The 17001-nt window shown below is 51.8% G+C and overlaps 1 protein-coding gene across 1 annotated transcript in view; it reads left to right on the top strand.

Annotated features, from left to right (window-relative positions):
• The window catches only part of Evc (EvC ciliary complex subunit 1), a 53608-nt gene that overhangs the window by 30572 nt on the left and 6035 nt on the right, over nucleotides 1-17001 (top strand). The window contains exons 11-17 of the mRNA XM_004669848.2: nucleotides 1082-1180; nucleotides 5171-5383; nucleotides 9663-9772; nucleotides 11849-12059; nucleotides 13232-13438; nucleotides 14044-14188; nucleotides 16316-16427. Coding sequence (XP_004669905.2) covers nucleotides 1082-1180; nucleotides 5171-5383; nucleotides 9663-9772; nucleotides 11849-12059; nucleotides 13232-13438; nucleotides 14044-14188; nucleotides 16316-16427 — 1097 coding nt within the window. The remainder of the gene's footprint in view (nucleotides 1-1081; nucleotides 1181-5170; nucleotides 5384-9662; nucleotides 9773-11848; nucleotides 12060-13231; nucleotides 13439-14043; nucleotides 14189-16315; nucleotides 16428-17001) is intronic.

Genomic DNA, 17001 nt, shown 5'->3' with positions numbered 1-17001 from the left:
GGGGCCTGAGAGGGCAGGCTAGGCCCAGGCCCCCAGGGGAAGTATGCTGGGCCTGGGTGAAAGGAGCTCCCTACTTCCCAGCAGAATGCTCCAACTATCCTTTCCCCTGAGCCCCTATTATGCTTGTACCTGGTGTGTTGGGGTTTGTCCTAAATGGTGGAGCTGATTCTGTCTGGAGAAGATTAAGTGAGGAAGATGTGGCTTTTGCCGCACTGGGACATCATGTTGCTCAACCTGAGCACAGAAAGGATGAGTGGGACAGGTGTGGTGGTGCTTCAGACCCAGCTCAGACCAGAGACACAGACGGGATGAATGAATGAGTGGATGGATGGACGGGCGGACATGGTGGATAGATATCAAACTCCCGTGCCACTTTCAGCACTGCTCCCTTTCTGGCTTTGGCCCTTCTCCCTCATCTCACCTCACCCCCACCCCCACCACGCCAAAGGCAGACGGACAGCGCTGCGGCGCCCAGTGCTGCTGCGGCTGCTCCTTGAGCGTGCTTGGCCTTGATTCCATTTCTCCTCGCGGGTCCTTCATCTTCAGAGATTCTGCTCACACCTCTTCCCATGGGGGTCTCTATCGAGGCCCTTCCCGTGAAAAGCCCACCCTTTGTCCCTGTGCCCTATGCCATCCTCAGGCTGTTTGGTGCCTCTGGTGCCCTGCTGGGATGCTCCATGTCCCTGCTAATGACTCCTTGGGTCAGGGGCCAGTGCGTATTGACAGGGGCTGGCTGCTTGCCAACCACATCAACTTTTAATCGCCGATCTAGTCCAGCCTTGCTGGGTTTTACTGGATCTGGTGGCTCCCTAGCAGAGTAAATCAAGAGGGTGCTATCTGGTGACTGAGTTTAGGTCACACAGGTGACAAAGGTGGCCTGATGGACCCTCCTCACACCTAGTATAATAAAAGCATGGTCTGTGATTGGAAGTCTTGGCCCTTGCCACAGTTTGCAAACCACAGAAGCTACTACCACATGCCTTAGAGTTGTGTATAAATCAGGGTGCTTGAGAAGTAAGCCAGCAGTTTCCTGCTGGATTCAGTCCCTGCCTGCTGGATTCAGTCCCTGCTTTAATCACAGGATTTTCACAAGGTCCTGGAGAGGCAGAGGTTGACGCAGAGTGACCGAGAGGAAGAGGAGGATATCCGAATCACCGAGGCCATGGCTGCACTTTGCCAAGTATGTCATCGTATTAGTCATTTTTTTCTCATGGCTGTGACAGTATATCTGACAAGCAACTCAAAGAAGGCAGGCTCACATTTGGGAGTACAACCCATCATAGTGGGGAAGGCATGGTGGCAGAGCATGAGGCATCTAGTCACAGGACGACAGAAAGCAGAGAGGGATAAGTGCTGGTTCACATTCTCCTCTTAACTCAGTCTGGCTCTCCAGCCCCTGGATCAGCACTGCCTACCACACTTGTGACAGGTCTTCCCTGCTCAGTTAAACCTCTGTGGAAACACCTAGAAATGTGTCTTCTAGGTGATTCCAAATATATGGCCAAGTGAAAAATGAAGATTGACCATCATATTGGCCTCAGCTCAGAGAGCAGAGGAACCACAGTTCTGCATGTGTGAGAGAACCTGCACCCCTGTCCTCCAGTCTGGGACACCAGAAGCAGGGTCAGGTCACACTACGCTACAGCCTGTGTGACTCCCAGGCCACATCCCTCTGTAGGAACTCTGTCCACACTATGCATTGGGAGGTGAAACTGTTCCACTCACCTCACAGCAAGCTTGAGGAGGTGATGGTGAGCGGGCAGAGCCGTGGATAAAGCACACAGTGGGTGCTGTGGAGGCAGATACGATATAACAGGCTCTTCAGTGAGGGGCAGTTTGCGGGCAGGGATTACTCCAGTGCTCAGCCCAGCACCCAGGCTCTTCTCTTGTCACTCCATGGCCACAAGAACACTACCTGATCTCTCCAATTCTCAGTTCCCCCTCTGTTACATGGGGACAGCAGCAGTTTTTAACAAAAGTGCAGCTCTGAGGACCTGGGGTGGCCTTGGGACAGCAGCTGCACTGAGGACATCCCAATCCACATTGGCTCCATCACCACACCCTTACTTTTCAACAGAGAGGAGGGTTAAGGACCCAGGAAGGCCAACCGGGACCTGAGCTAGTGCCAGCAGTCAGGCCAGAGGAGCAAGTACAGACAGGAAGTGCAGCCATGCTCATGACGCAGCTGGCCAGGTAGACAGGGACTATCTTCCTGGGCTTGCAAAACTCAGCACCTTCTCATTTAACTGTACAGGGGAGCCTCACTGTCCTCATATGTAAATCCCTGTCGTTCATTTTGGGAAGTTTCATCATTTCTTCAACTGTTGCTTCTGCTCTGACTTTCCCTTGCCTTCCTTAGGGACTCGTGACACATGCTAGACCCTCTGGAATTTCCCATTCTTTGACCGTCTCTGTTGTTTCTGTCCTTCATTCTCGACATGCTAGTCTGGTTTTTGTTGCCATCACAGGCATTTATTTTGGCTGCAAGTTCTGAATTTCAGGTCACATTGGGCCAATGGGAAGTCCACCTGCCATGGCAAGAAGTGTGCAGTGGAGCATGGCTGCTCACCTGGAGGCAACCAGGAAGCAAGGGGTGGGGGGCAGCTCCGCACAGCTCCCTCTGAAGGCACTGCTCTTCTAAGACCTCTCACCTCTCACGAGGACCTGCCTCTTAAAGGTCCCAATACCTCGCTCGGCTCCTAGCTGAGTGGTAAGACTTTCAGGGCCCTGGGGGTCGTCCCACACTGTAGCCCTGGGCAAGCTGAAACGGCCTGGCTACAGGAAGACTCTCCATCCATGTTACTCTGGCTCTCATGCAGCTTTTCAAGCTGCAGCCCTGAGCCTGGAGCGCTCCCCAGACCCGCAGCAGAGCGCATGCTCCAGCGCCACCCAGCGCCAAGGGGCTGTCAGGCGGCGAGCCTGCTTTGTTCTCCTCCAGACTTCCCCCAGTTGGAATCAGTGCCACTCCCATCTGCTACATCTTCTCCCAGACCTGGCCACTTGTGTCATGTGACTGTTACAGTGAGCTAACAAGCATTTTGTCTCAATTTCTTTCTACCTTCAGTAGAAAGATTAGCACACATTACTTGCTTAATTATTTCTAATGTAGATTTTTTTTTTAACAAACACAAGTTCTTGGACTGGAGAGATGGCTCAGTGGCTAAGACGCTTGCCTGCAAAGCCTGATGACCCGAGTTCAATTCCCCAGTACCCACATAAAGTCACATGCACAATGTCACATGCTTCTGGAGTTTGTTTGCAGTGGCTGGAGGCCCTGGTACCCATTCTCATATTCTCTCCCCTACCCCTTGCTAGTAAATACAAATTTAAAATAAATAAGTAAGCAAAAGAAAAAAAGTTTCTTTATGCCCCCATTGTGACCACTTTATTCTGGACAATGGTCATGGTTGGCCATGAACTTCTTTAAGTATGGTATTCACTGAGTTTAACGCTGATTTTGAGCCCAGTGAGTGTGATGTAGTATGATTGTGAGCCACACCAGGGATAAGAGCGGTGCACACCTTTAATCACAGCACTCAGGATGCTGAGGTAGGAGGATAACCATGAATTTGAGGCCAGGCTAGTCTGTGAGTGCGTTTCAGGCCAGCTTGAGCTAGAGGTAAGACTGGGTCTCAAAAAAAAAAAAAGTTGTTGGGGCTATAGAGATGGCTTAGTGTTTAAGGTGCTTGCCTGTAAAACCTAACAACCCAAATTCAGTTCCCCAGTACCTATGTAAAGCCAGAATCACAAAGTGGCTTATGCATCCGGAGTTTGTTTGTAGCAGCTGGAAGCCCCGGTGCACTCATTCTCTCTCTCTCTCTGTCTCTGTCTCTGTCTCTGTCTCTCTCTCTCCTTGCAAATAAATAATTTTTTAAAGTTTGTAAAAAGCAGAGTGTGAGCCCAGAGCCCCATGTTTGACACCCACACAAACTAGGCTGCAGATGCAGCTCTTGGACCATTATAGCATAATGAAGTTTTAATATAAAATCTGAGCCGGGCGTGGGGGTGCACACCTTTAAGCCCAGCACTCAGGAGGCAGGGGTAGTGGAATTGCTGAGAGTTCAAGGCCACCCTGAGACTACATAGTGAATTCCAGGTCAGCCTGAGCTAGAGCGAGACCCTGCTTCAAAAAAAAAAAAAAAAAAAGAAGCAGAAGAACATCTCCAGTGCACTGTTAAGAGCCTTACATTCCACAGTGACAGGGCTGATGGCATTCTTGGGCTTTAGGAGAAATTCACCGTTACTGACCAGCGTGATACTTACCTGCCACTTGCCAGACACTTTGCCAGGCTGCAGTGCCAAGACTGTGTGGCCGTCACTTTCACGTTGTTGTGACACACTGCCTAGCAGAAAACTTAAAGGAAGAAGTATTTAGTTTGGCTCATGTTCAGAGGGATAAGGTAGAGGCTTCTGAAAGCCTGGGGCCTCCGCAGATCATGCTCCCACTGGCGGAGGGAGGAGGGACCAGCACACCAGCAGGGTGAATCAGGAGACCCAGGTGGGCCGGGGGAGGGTCCAGAGTCCAGGTCACTGGGCAGGGGCAGGGCTGGAGCTTGTCTGAGTTGTGCACATGTGTAACTGCTTCTGCATATCTGTGCATCTACCTGCATATGCACATGAGTCCATTCACATACGTAAAGATGCATGCATGCCTACGTTTTGTCATGCATCTGTATCTGTGAACGTATGGGTGCATGTGTGCTGATTTGTAACACACGTTTCTGTTTGTGAATGTGCCTATGTGTGTAAGTATGGATTTGTGTTACATATAATCATGTGCACTTGTGTCTGTGAGTCATGTGTGTATGTACATGTCTGTATGTGCACATGTATTTGTGTGTGTACATGAGTGTCTCTGCAAGTATTTGCATGTATATTTGTAATATGTGCCTCCTATGTCTTCATGTGTGCACATGTGTATTATGGGTACATATGTGCAAATTTATGTGTGACTATATATGTGCCTTGCATGTCTTCATGTGTATCTTTGTGTCCATTTGTACATGCGTATGCATGCATGCCTGTGAATGGATAGTCCCTGACCCCAGATCTCAATGTCTTGTGGGAAGGCAAAGGGAGGCTCAGGCCCCATCGAGGTGAGATATGTGACGCAATCATCAAGGTGGGGTGTGTAACAGGACCCCCCAACCCAGTGTGGTTCTCTCTTCAGGAGCTTTACTGCTGCACCATGGAAACGTTCCAGAAGTTTGTGGACACCCTGTTCCTGCAGACCCTCCCAGGCATGAGCAGCCTCCTGGTGGCAGAGTGTGAGGCCCTCCATCAGCAGGTGCAGGAGCAGGCGGCAAGACAGCTGGGGAAGGCAGACCGCTTCCGCAGACAGCAATGGGGGCTCCTGATCGACTTCCTGGAGCAGGACAGGCAGGTGTGGCACCTGGGACCCGAGCTGGGCTGCGTAGTTGAGACTTAGGGGAATAGTGAGAGACTTTACGTGCTGAGCACCCGCCAGAGTCTCTTGGAGAGACTGTATGGAGATGCATTCTGTAAAGGCTGGCCATGTAGCTTGCTTGCCATGAAAGAGCTTTGATCATCAAAGAAGAATGATGACACAAAAGATGTCTTCATCCCCAGACTCTGAGCAAATGAGACCAATGGAACTTTTGGAGACGTGGTTAAGTTATAGATCAGACCTTGCGGTCCAAAAGCGGCCAGTGCTATGAAACAGGTGCTGCAGAGGAAGAAAGAGGGTGGGTGTGGAGGAAGAGGAGGAGGAGGAGGCGGCTTGTGGTGTAAGCAGAGGTTGGGCCACCCTCCCAGCTCTAGGTGCTTGTTAGAAGAAACATCTCATGTTCCCACTGGGTTTTCAGTTGGTTACCAAAGACTAGCTGCATTTGATGTCCATAACTGAGGCTTTCTCAAGCAGCTCACTGAAGTTTTGTCAGTACACAAGGAAGTGGAAGACAGACTCCCATGGAGGTGCAGTGAGCCTTGTCTGCCTGACAAGACCTCATCCCGTCATGAGGCCTGACAGCTTCCCTGCGCTGGGTAACGTGCCTGCCTGCCATCTGCACCTGTGGGATCTTTGAGGCCTGTAGCACTGACTCCATACTTAGAGCTGCTGAAAGCCAGACGGTGGCCGAATTATAGTCAGTGCTCCGGCAAAGCGGGCTGTGTTCTAGTAACAATGATGTGGCTTTGAGAATGACCTCAGGCACCTTGGCTCTGCACCCTGACAAGGGATTTAAGTAGCTGAATACATCGAATTCCAATCAAATCCTGAGTCTCAGACCAACAAGATTCAGTCTGGAATGAGTGGCTGCTGCACTTTGGAACACCTAGTGAATGTTTTGTGTCCTCAGTGAGGCTACCAAGCAGGGGCGAGGGCCTGTAGAGGCCACTGCATGGTTTGTACTCAGGCCCTGGCTTTGGAAGCTCCAGTCATGGGTCCAAACCAGAGGAACAGTGGGCTGGTGACTTAGCCAGTTCATTCCTCCACTTCAATTTTTTAAAATATTTTTTACATTTTTATTTATTTATTAGAGAGAGAATGGCAGAAAGAGAGAGAAAACGGGGGTGCCAGGTACTCTAGCCACTGCTAACAAACTCTAGACACATGCACCACCTTGTGCATCTGGCTTATGTGGGTCCTGGGGAATCAAACCTGGGTCATTTGGCTTTGCAGGCAAATGCCTTAACCTCTAAGCCATCTCTCCAGCCCTCCACTTCAGTCTCTTTGCAAAATTAGCTGTATGTCTCAACACCCCAGCATCTGTGTAAAATTAGTGATCAAAAACCCCACAGCAGCCGGGCATGCTGGCAAGTGCCTGTAATCCCAGTACTCCTGCCGGGAGGGGCGCTTCAGATGTGAAGCCAGTCAGGGCCCCGTAGTGAAGACCTTGTCTTCCACACACGCCCCTCCCCCACACCAAAACAATAAAACACCCATAAGTTGAGGCAGTGTCCATTTAGTCACTCGGCGACATTGAAAAGTCCAGAGATTAAACTGGATAAATCATTTAAGTGTCAGATGATGCATAGCTCGCTTTGTTTTCTATTTACTTGGCGAGCATACATGTGATTGTGAATTCCCCTTAGAGTGTGAGGAAGTTTTCTCACAAGAGTGCATTCCAGAAGCAGGAAGAAGTGTTAATTGCCTTTCAGTTGATCAAATAAGCAAAATCTAAGGCTGCTTTCTCGAGGTGTTTATGTCGTAAGTGATTTGATGGTCTAATTGCTTTACGCAATGGGGCAGTAGCAGAACGCACTCCGCTCTACTGTCAGTTTTGGGGCTTTTTGTGATCCATGTTCCCTGAAAAGAGGTCCACACCCTTCTCCCCCAGCCTGTGACTATATCAGGGACAAGACTAAGAAGACTACAAATGGGATTCCATGAGACTTTGAGAGGGAAACCCCCACTTAGCAGGCTGGGACCCATGTGATTTGGGGGTTCTTGTAAGTGGAAAAGGCAAAGATACCTTTTGGGGGAGACGCAGTTGTCCACAGCAGGATGTGGTGATGAAGGAAGGGGCTGTGAGCCTGGGCATACAGGAGCCTCTGGGACCTTGGCCCTTGGCCCCCAGGAGAACTACAAGCCTGCTCCTGCTCTGGCTTTGGTGTGAACCCCTGAGGGCCATACACATGGATTCTGATCTTCAGGGGGAATGGTAACACATGTTACCATTTTAAGCTATGAGGTTTGTTATGGCAGCCACAGGAAACACATGCCACCACGTCAGGATCTTCCCCTTATGTGTGGCAGTCGTGGTTGCCTTGCTCTTCCCTGCCTCTGCTCACCCAGCTTTCCCCATGTCTATCACATGTTACCCTCAGAGTGCGGCAAACTGTGACCATGATTTTTGTCCCCCTGCAGTCCTAGAGATGAAATCCCAGACCCTGCAATTGCTAGGCCAGCACTCTGGCACCAAGCATGCCCCAGCTCTGTTGTATTTGATGTAAAGGTCTCACTGTACACTCAGACCAACCCAAGCTGATGTCTTCCTGCCTCTGCCTCCAAGCTACCAGGATTACAAGGGTGCAGCATCACGCCCCGCTTCCTCATGCCGGCTCTTACTCCATGGGTGTATGCTGTGCGTGTTTATATGGTGTACATGAGTGTGCAAATGTGTTTGTATATTTGTGGGCACAAGTGTTTTTGCAAGTATGCGTGCACATGTGTGCATGTGTGTGGGGAGGCCGGAGGACCTCAGGTGCCGTCTCCAGGAACACTATCCACCTTTACAGACAGGGCACCCCATTGTCAGGAGCTCACCACTAGACTAGACTAGACTGTCTTGCCAGGGCCCCATCTGTCTTGGTTACAGGCGCTGCCGTCACGCTGGGGTTCTTCCCTGAGGACTAGGGGAGCGAACCCAGGTCCTCGTGCTCGTCAGGCAGGCCCTCCACCCACTGAGCTGCCTCTCGGCCCTGACCGTGCTTTTAGCGAAAGTGCAAGGTCTGCCTCACTTAGCAGTCGAAGGTTCGCCTCAGGTGTTGACTTTCAAGCTTACCCAGCCTCTCAACCTTCCCTGTCTCTGGGCGGTTACTGTAACACTTCTGGCCCATCCCCAGCATCAGTGACTGTCAGTCCCTTTCCCCTCCTCTGCACAATATATGAAAGTTTGAAACAAAAACACCATAAATATCTGGGGCCACAAAATGAGCTAGCGGCAGTGACCAGGGTCAGCATCCCAGCCCATGGGCACAATTGTTGCCCCTGAGGTCAGACTCTCAGAAGCCTGTGCTAGACCATGTTGAAGAGGCCAGTTGCAAGCAGTGTTTATCCTGGTGATCTTGGCCTTCATGATCCTTCGTTATCTGAGAGGGGGAGTGAGAGATATAGAATGGGCATGCAAGGGCCTCTCGCCTCTGCAAATGAACTTGTGAATCTGGCTTTACATGTGTACTGGAGAATTGAACCCAGGCCAGCAAACATTGCAAGCCAAGAACCTTTAACCACTAAGCCATCTCCCCAGTCCCCTCCTTTAATCTTGTTGCTAGTTTTATCTTCGTACTCCAAACACGTCAGACTCCCTTTCATACATGCTTTACATATCTAATTTACCTTTTAGATAATCGAGCTGTGCAGAATTTCTAGAATGTTCTGATTTAACAAACACTTTAATAGACTACGATAAACTCTGCACATGAGGAGTGGCTGATTTTAACAGAATGTTCCAGTCATACCTGGTAGTTTCACAGTATTACATGTATCATGAATCTCAAGGCCTGAGGGACTGAAGTCTGGGCTGCAGGTCCCTCTGTCAGGGCCTGTGTTCTGTCCACACTCTGAGCTCAGGCTGCGTTGTCTCCAGGTTGAGGGAGGCAGAGCCAGCAGGAAAGGAGAGGGGCTCGCAGGGGAGAAGGGCCTCCAAGGAGGGAGGAAAAGGGAGAATGGTGTGAGGGGCCATGATCATGGTATATTGTACATATGTATGGATGTGGTCAATAAAAAGTATTAAAAATAAGTTGCAGGAAAAATGAGAAAAGGACCCTTGTCAATGTTGAAGTCTTTGTTGCAACGTGGTTTTGCTGAGTGAGGCAAGCCTTTCTCTGGTGATCTCCAGAAAGGAGTGTAGTGGAGCCAAAAGAGACGGTGGCAGGACAGGAAGAACAGGACCCATTAAAGGAGGGTGCGGGTACAGCCCAGCGGCAGGCTGATGGAAGGAGCACAGCTGACTGACAGGTCCTTGTCCCTCTGGGTTCAGGTATGGCTGGAGGAGTGTGCCCTGTCCACAGTGCTGCAAACACAGCTGCGGACTGACCAGGAGAGCGCCATCCATGGGGTCCTGGACCGGCTCAGCGGCCTCTCTGAAGAGTGAGTATGGCCTCCTAACGGATGGGGCCCTGTCTGTCTGTGTACTGGTCCACACTGGCTGGCCTTGGTGTGCTCATTGGCCAGGTGACACGGCTGTCACGGCTGAGCTGTGATCACAGTGCTTCGTTGTGGACAGAGCAGTCATGCTCTGGTCATGACGCTGTGATGGGGACAGGGCTGCCGCTGCTGTGCTCTGGTCACAACACTTTGTGTCCTTCGCTGTGAGTGGACACGGTGGTTCTTATTTCGTAGAGTTCTGTTTGGTAGGATCATGGTGGAGCGGCTCCTGCAAAGCCAAGTTCCCACACATTCATTTTAAGAGCACCACTCGGGCGCTCAGTAAATCTGCAGTTACATTCCCATCACCTCATTCCAAATGTCAAAGATTTCCATTACCCAGAGGTGCCTTGTGCCCTTGCAGTTATTCTCTAGCTCCTAGTCACTTTGACGTTCACACTTCAGATTTGTGCCCTCATAGTGCACTATGGTTCTGTTTCTGTTGGCTGGAAATATTTTTCCTTATTGCATAGGAGAGAACTGGCTGGTGGTAATTATTTTAGTTGCCCAACCTTTTCCAGGAACGTGACTTATGTAGACATCACAAAGCGGGTGTGTGGCTGTGCTGGTGGAGTGTGTGAGAGAGGTGTTTGGCTGTAGGATGGACAGTAGAGAGCTGTGTGGCTGTGGTGATGGACAGTTCCGGTGGCCCATCCAGAAGCATAGGCAGGGCAGGCCTGGAGGACCTGAAGCGCCTAGCTAAGCACACGGGGGCTTGTTAGCCTGCGCCCTGTGTCTGTGAGTTGCCCCAGGATGTGCTTCATTTATATTTAGTATGAATCTCCATTCTCCCCTGCTACCCCGTTGCATTCTTCCTATACTCTCCCAGCATAATCTGTGCATACTGCTGTGTGCAGTTCCATCCTTTCATGCTCTGTGATATTGTCTGGATGCTTTCTGCTTCCTGTTCACTTTGTGTCTGAGCTGTTGTGAAGCCCACCTGTCGAATTCTAAATGTTCATTGCTTGATCTTGGCTCCAAAGCTATCATTCTGCAGAGTTCCACTTGCCGGCTAAAGCTCTGTTTCTTCTACGTAATTATCATAATGTCGTATCTGCAATTGTTTAGGTACCTCTTACCTTGTGGCTCTTTTTCTGTTGTCTGTGTCTTCACTTCATTTTTGTTTCATTTTTATCTATTTGCACAGCTGGTTATTTTCAGTGACCACTGGACACTTTTGAGAATAACTGTAGAAATACCATAAGGCTTTGGATGATGAGATTGTCCACTCAAGGTTTTCTTACTTCTAGCAGAAATTTCTGGCAGTGGCAGATACACCCTGCCCCTTAAGAAGTGACTGATCATGTGCAGTCTGCAGCACAAAACCTGTAATGCTTCCCACATCTCTTCTTAAGACAGCATCTGTCAAAGTACTACCCAGCTTCTGTTCCCATCGGCACACACCTTGCATTATAAAACCAAGTGTTGCCCCTTTGGTTGACCCAGGGTATTCTTGAGCTGCTGGCATGGGAACTTGGAAGGAACTTGTGGTCTCTGCTTTGGATGTGCCATTGTTGAGAGTTTCATGTGAGTTAGAACTAGACATGGTCGTGGTCAGCTTCACGTTGCTGGGATGAACTTCCAAACCAGACACAGTTTATGAGAGGAACAGGATTTATTGACACTTACAGATCCAGGGGAAGTTCCATAATGACAGAGGAAGCTGGCCCTGTCTCACTAGTCCAGGCAGAGAAGTACCACCAGCAGCGCCGTAGGCAAGCACACGCCAGGAACCCCAGCATGCCTTAGGCTGGAATTCAGTCCACCCCCAGTAGCACCTTAGGGCTGGACCGCAGGGTCCACCCAGTGACACCTCCTCCAGCCAGGTAGCCAGAAACCCAAGAGGCTTTAATAAAACTCCTGAATGTGTTGGGGAACACCCATTCAGGCATGCGTGCAGATGTGCACTACACTGTTGTGTGCTGCACTGAACTTGAGCAGGGTGGAGCTGAATGTTAGCAAGCCAGCAGCACTGCCTGTGAGGACAGGAGAGTTGACCCCAGCCCCACTCTCCCACAGGTCCACACGGGGCGTCTTACAGGGCCACAAGCTGCTGCTGTGCTCTGCCCTGCGCAGGCTGGCCCTCCGCGGCCTCGCTTTCACTGCCCTGGTCCAGATGAGGCTGTCTGGGAAGAAGAGACTCCTGCAGGAGCTTCGCGAGCAGCTGGTGCTGGAACAGGGGGCTGCTCCGTGCCTGGAGGAGCATCAGTGGCAGCTGCTCAGAGCCCTGGTAAGGATGCAGTGCCCATCTGGCATGGAAGTGCCCTTTAGGCCCCGGGTTCCAGCCCTGCTGTCACACTTCGATCCGCCAGCCCTGGTGTTGCCGGGCATTGTCTCCCAGTGCTACGCGGCAGTGGGTGAGCGCTGGAGCGTAAGCAGCACGTCTTCACATCTAGTCTGGAGGCTGAAGCCTGAGGCCAGAGTGGGGCAGGGCCAGCTCCTTCCTGAGGCCTCTCTCCACTTGTGGGCAGATCTTCTGTGTCCTCACATGGTCACCCTGTGTGTGCCTGGGCCCTGACCTCTTAACAAAGATAAATCCAAACTAGGACCACATCTACATTAATCATCCTTACACATTCTGTGTCCAGTGCAGTCCATCCCACTGTCCTGACCTTAGGACTACACTTGTAGATCTGGGATGACATAATCTAGCATAACCTGGCATAATCACAACACTCCCATACATGTTGACACACGTGTCAAAGCATTCTAGTGGAAGTGACGTGGGGAAAATTATGCCAGGAAATCTAAGTGAAGCCTGAGGGGTGATGGCATAGCCATCATCTGGACACAGGAGAAAGGGCCTTTATTGTCGGGTCTGTAAAGGTGTGAGCCTATCAAGACAAAGAATTGGCAAGTGGCCAAGCAGGGATTTGAACCCATGCCGGCTGCTGCAACTCTCATGCATGTAGCCTAAGCTGTAGGAGCAGTGATTATTTCTGACCTCTGGAGAGACAGACGCTCTCGGAGTCCAGCTCTGCTCTAGAGGCTCACAGGAAGCAGGTGGGATGCTTTTGCTCCCATGTTCCTCCGCCTCTCTCAGTCCTACGAGAAGAGGCACTGATAGGTCCTGTCACAGTCTGTGATGTCCCTAGACCTGAATCTGATGTCAAAACCCCGCTGGCTCTGCTGTGTGACTTTTAGGAAATCACTCAGTTTCCTTGTGATTTTGTGAGGGTCCACAAATGTCACTGAGCACACATATGGTGCTCAGTAAATGCCTTGGTGGCAGGGGAAAAGTCAATAAAAGACACGTGGGCCCCTCCCTTGAGTTAGTGTTTCAGAATCCACCTCTGTCCACCTTCATGCCTCTCCTAGCTGTGGGACCCCAGTAAGGCCTATCATTACCTGGGCGAGTCGAGAGCTACTCTGGCCAGCTGATAGCATGGCCTTCTGTTACAGGAGGCCCGCATCCTGGAGGAAGCTGCCAGGCTGCAAGATGAGACACAGCAGACACGGCTGAGGCTCCAGCAGCAACTGCTGGCTGAGGTGCGGGAGGCAGGGCAGCTGCTGCAGCGGCGTGCGGAGCGGGCCCTCGGACAGGCACTGGTGGCGCATGCGCGGAGCACAGCCAGCAGGACTCGAGCCAGGGACAGGGAAGACTTCAAGGTGCGTGCCAGACCCAGGTGGGGGAGCTAGGCCTGATGTTCACATTGCTCCAGGGTCAAGGCCAGATTTCTACAGTGACCCAAGAGCCATTGTCATACAAGAGACCGAGCATCCAACATTTGGATCCTTCGAGGACAAATCATAGCACCACGCGACAGGAACTGTGGTCAGAGGTGGTTCCAGGCCAGCACCCGGCCTGTGTGACCAAGGATGAGGCTCTTTCTTCTCAGTCCATCATTGTGGCTATTTTTTTAACCTCATGGTCTCAAAATGGCTTGGCCTCTCCAAGAGAGAAATGGCAAGGTCTTCCACCTATCAGGATTTGTCCTAATGATCAGAAAGGGAATGCCTTCGCCCAAGTATTTCATCTTATTGTACAGAACAAGGTTATATAGCCAGAGGTGGACCATCTCTGCCCTGAGGAAGTAAGATTATGAGAACACAGGTCAAATCCCCTATGCCCGTTCTGCTGAGCACTGACTGAGCTGCCCACACTGGAGTGGGTGGGAGATGGGATCATGGTAAAGGGTAAGCAGGGCACAGAGTGGCCACTGTGGCTCCACGTGGGATGTTTCTGATATCTCTGTTCCTCCTTCTTGCCACAGAGGGCGCTGGTGGAGACGGTGGTGGAGAGCGTGTACGTGACGGGCACTGGTGTCAGCCGCCTCGTGCAGGTGTATTATGAACGTGTTGGGAGGCTCCTGCAGGACCATGAGGAGCGGGTGCTGCACCACCTGAACACCCTGCAGGGTAGGCCTCACCCACAGGCCAGTGCTGGCCACGCGACTGCAGCCTACGCTGGCTCTGGGGGAATCTGGTTGGCATGCTTCTGTGGGTTTATTCCTGTTGTCTCAAAAGGCTTCTTTTTTGGAGTTTTGAGGTAGGTTTTCATTCTGGCTCAGGCTGACCTGGAATTCACTTTGTAGTCTCAGGGTGGCTTCAAACTCACAGTGATCCTCCTACCTCTGCCTCCCGAGTGCTCAGATTAATGGTGCGCCACCATGCCTGGCTCTCAAAAGGCTTCTTAAAAGGTGCTGTAGTGGCCTATGGAGATAGTCCTGGAGGAAAAGTGCTTGCCTTGCAAGCATGAGGACATGAGTTGAGTTCCCCTGTACTCACATAAAATGGTATGGTATGGCTGTAATCCTGGGGAGGCTGAGATGGGCTCCCCAGGGCTTGCTTGCTGACTGAACTAACAGAGCAGTGCCTCTAAGCTCTTTGAGAATAAGGTGGAGAGCAACTGAGGAACATACTTTGACCAGCACACACACATGCATCCGTACACATGCAAAAAAAATGAAGGGAAGGGTGCTTAAAGATCACGTGCATAAATACTATAATAGGATTTTTGTATTTTTATACATTTTTATACAGTGTGTGTGTGTGTGTGTGTGTGTGTGTGTGTGCATGCGTGTGACACGGTGTGCATGAGGAGGTCAGAGGAGGTGTCTGTGCTTTACTTTTTATGGCACAGGGTCCTTTGCCTTACATGGGTGTTGGAGAATGGAACTCCGTTGGCAGACCTTGCAAGCAAGGGATTGTAACCCCTTACCCCTGTCCCCAGGCCCGCAGTAGGAGTCTTTTAAAGGGGAAGTCAGGAGGTCAGGACAGTGAGGTTTGGAGGAAAGTCATAATACTCACAGGCTCCTGATGGCCAAACTCGTGCCCTGGCCATGAGTAAGGAGGGTGCCGTGGCCTCCATAGAGAGCTCCTAAGGCCCCGGGAGAATCTTCTCCCCAGGGCTGCACATCTCTACCCCGCTCCACTGATAGGTGGACAACAGCCACCATTCTCACAATGACAGAGAGTCCACAGAGCCAGCATCATGACTGCTGCTGCCCCTTTCCTCCACCCAGGAGTGCAGGACCTCGTTTCCTCCAGGCTGGGATGGGATGGAGCCCCAGGAGAAGAGACCAGCACATGGTCCAGGGAAGCCTTCCATGGCTGTCACTGTCTACCACGGGGTGTAGCTGGCCCGTCTCATCCAGGGATTCAGATAACACCTCGTACATGCCCAGGAATCTTCTGGTGACTCCAGGTTCTCCCATCATGGTCTTCTAAAGGGGGTTGCTTAGGAGACAGGCGTACCTGGCTGCCACTACAGAGTTCTTACACCTGGGGCCTGTCACTTCCTCTTCCCAGGCCTCCGTTTCTCATGTGTGGCCTTGAATTCAGAGTCGTCTTCCTACTTCTGCCTCCCAAATGCTGGGATTAAAGGCGTGTGCCACCATATCCAACTTTAATCACTTTTTAAAAGCACGTGTATGAGTGTGTGTGCCTGCATGTACACATGCACACAGGCACATGGAGGGCAGCGACTGACACCAGGCATCGTCCTCGGTCGCTCTCCTCTGTATGTTACTGAGGCAGGACCTCTCACTTGAGCCCAGAGCTCGCTGTGCAGCTAGCCAGCTTGTCCAGGAGCCACGCCCCGCCTCCTCAGTGCCGCCGGGACTGCGGTGTTCACTCAGCATGTATTGCGTGAACTCCAGCCCTTACACTTGCACCGCAGGGGCTTTTACTCTGCGCCATCTCAGCAGCCTGAAGCTCGTGCTGACGAGTGAATAAGAAGCAGCTACCAGCAATGCTGCAAGAGTATTACCGCCTCAGCACCAGCACCCGCAGCCGGCACTCCGCTTGTAGGGCCTGTACCTGCGGCGGCCTCCTGTGGAAGCTTGCTTTGCGCCTCCTTGTTCCCAGCACCCAGCGCCAGGGGGCGCCCTGGTGCTTTGCCGCGCCGGAGCCCTGCATACTCTCACACACGCCCTCCCAGGTGCTGGCACCGGTAATATACCGAGCACGTGTGTCCTGCTCACCGTCCTAACTGAGTCCATCTTCCCAACACACAACTTTACTTTCTTGTGTTTATGGATCCAGGTGAGAGAATTGACGCGTACAAGCTGCGGAAGAAGCGAGAGCTCAGTGACCCGCTGTCAGGGAGTCAGACAGCAGATGACGGCTGTGGCGCCCCCCAGGCTGTGCACGAGAGGTGGGGCTCTGGATCTTCCTGGAGGTCCCCACGTGGGGCGCTCCGCACCCTTCTCATCGCATCTGCTCTGCTGTACCGCCAGCCCGGGACCCTCCACGCGAGCGCTGATTACTTGCCTCCCTTGCTTAGCATGGAGGCTCCCTCACACCTCCGGTTCCCCGCAAGCCAACCTCCAGCTGGGGACCTGGGTGCAGGTTATTAACCTAGGAGGTGACATAGTCAGGGAAGAGAGGTGAACATGGTGTTTGGTGCCGGTGGCTCTCACAGTGGCCACAGGCTCAGCAGACCCCCTCACACGCATGGCAGCTTGTGGACCTGAATCATGAGTTCACTTGGCCCTTCTGGTTCCTTTGGGTCTCATGGGGCTGGAATTGACATGCCGCCACCTATTCTCTGCTGGGGCAGGGTGGGGGTTGTCTGGGGAAACAGCTCCTGGCTTGTTCAGGCTTCTGTAGGCCTGAGGACCCATAACCTTTCTGGCTACCACACAGGTCACCCTGTCCTCCCAGGGCCTCTCACTGGTCCATGCATGGAGCCGCCAGCATCAAGTAGGGGAAAACCTACACAGCCTGTG

This window comes from Jaculus jaculus, chromosome 14 (genome assembly GCF_020740685.1).
Source record: "Jaculus jaculus isolate mJacJac1 chromosome 14, mJacJac1.mat.Y.cur, whole genome shotgun sequence".
NCBI lineage: Eukaryota > Metazoa > Chordata > Mammalia > Rodentia > Dipodidae > Jaculus > Jaculus jaculus.
The sequence above is the reverse complement of the archived record's forward strand: the minus strand, read 5'-3'. Positions and strand labels throughout refer to the sequence as shown.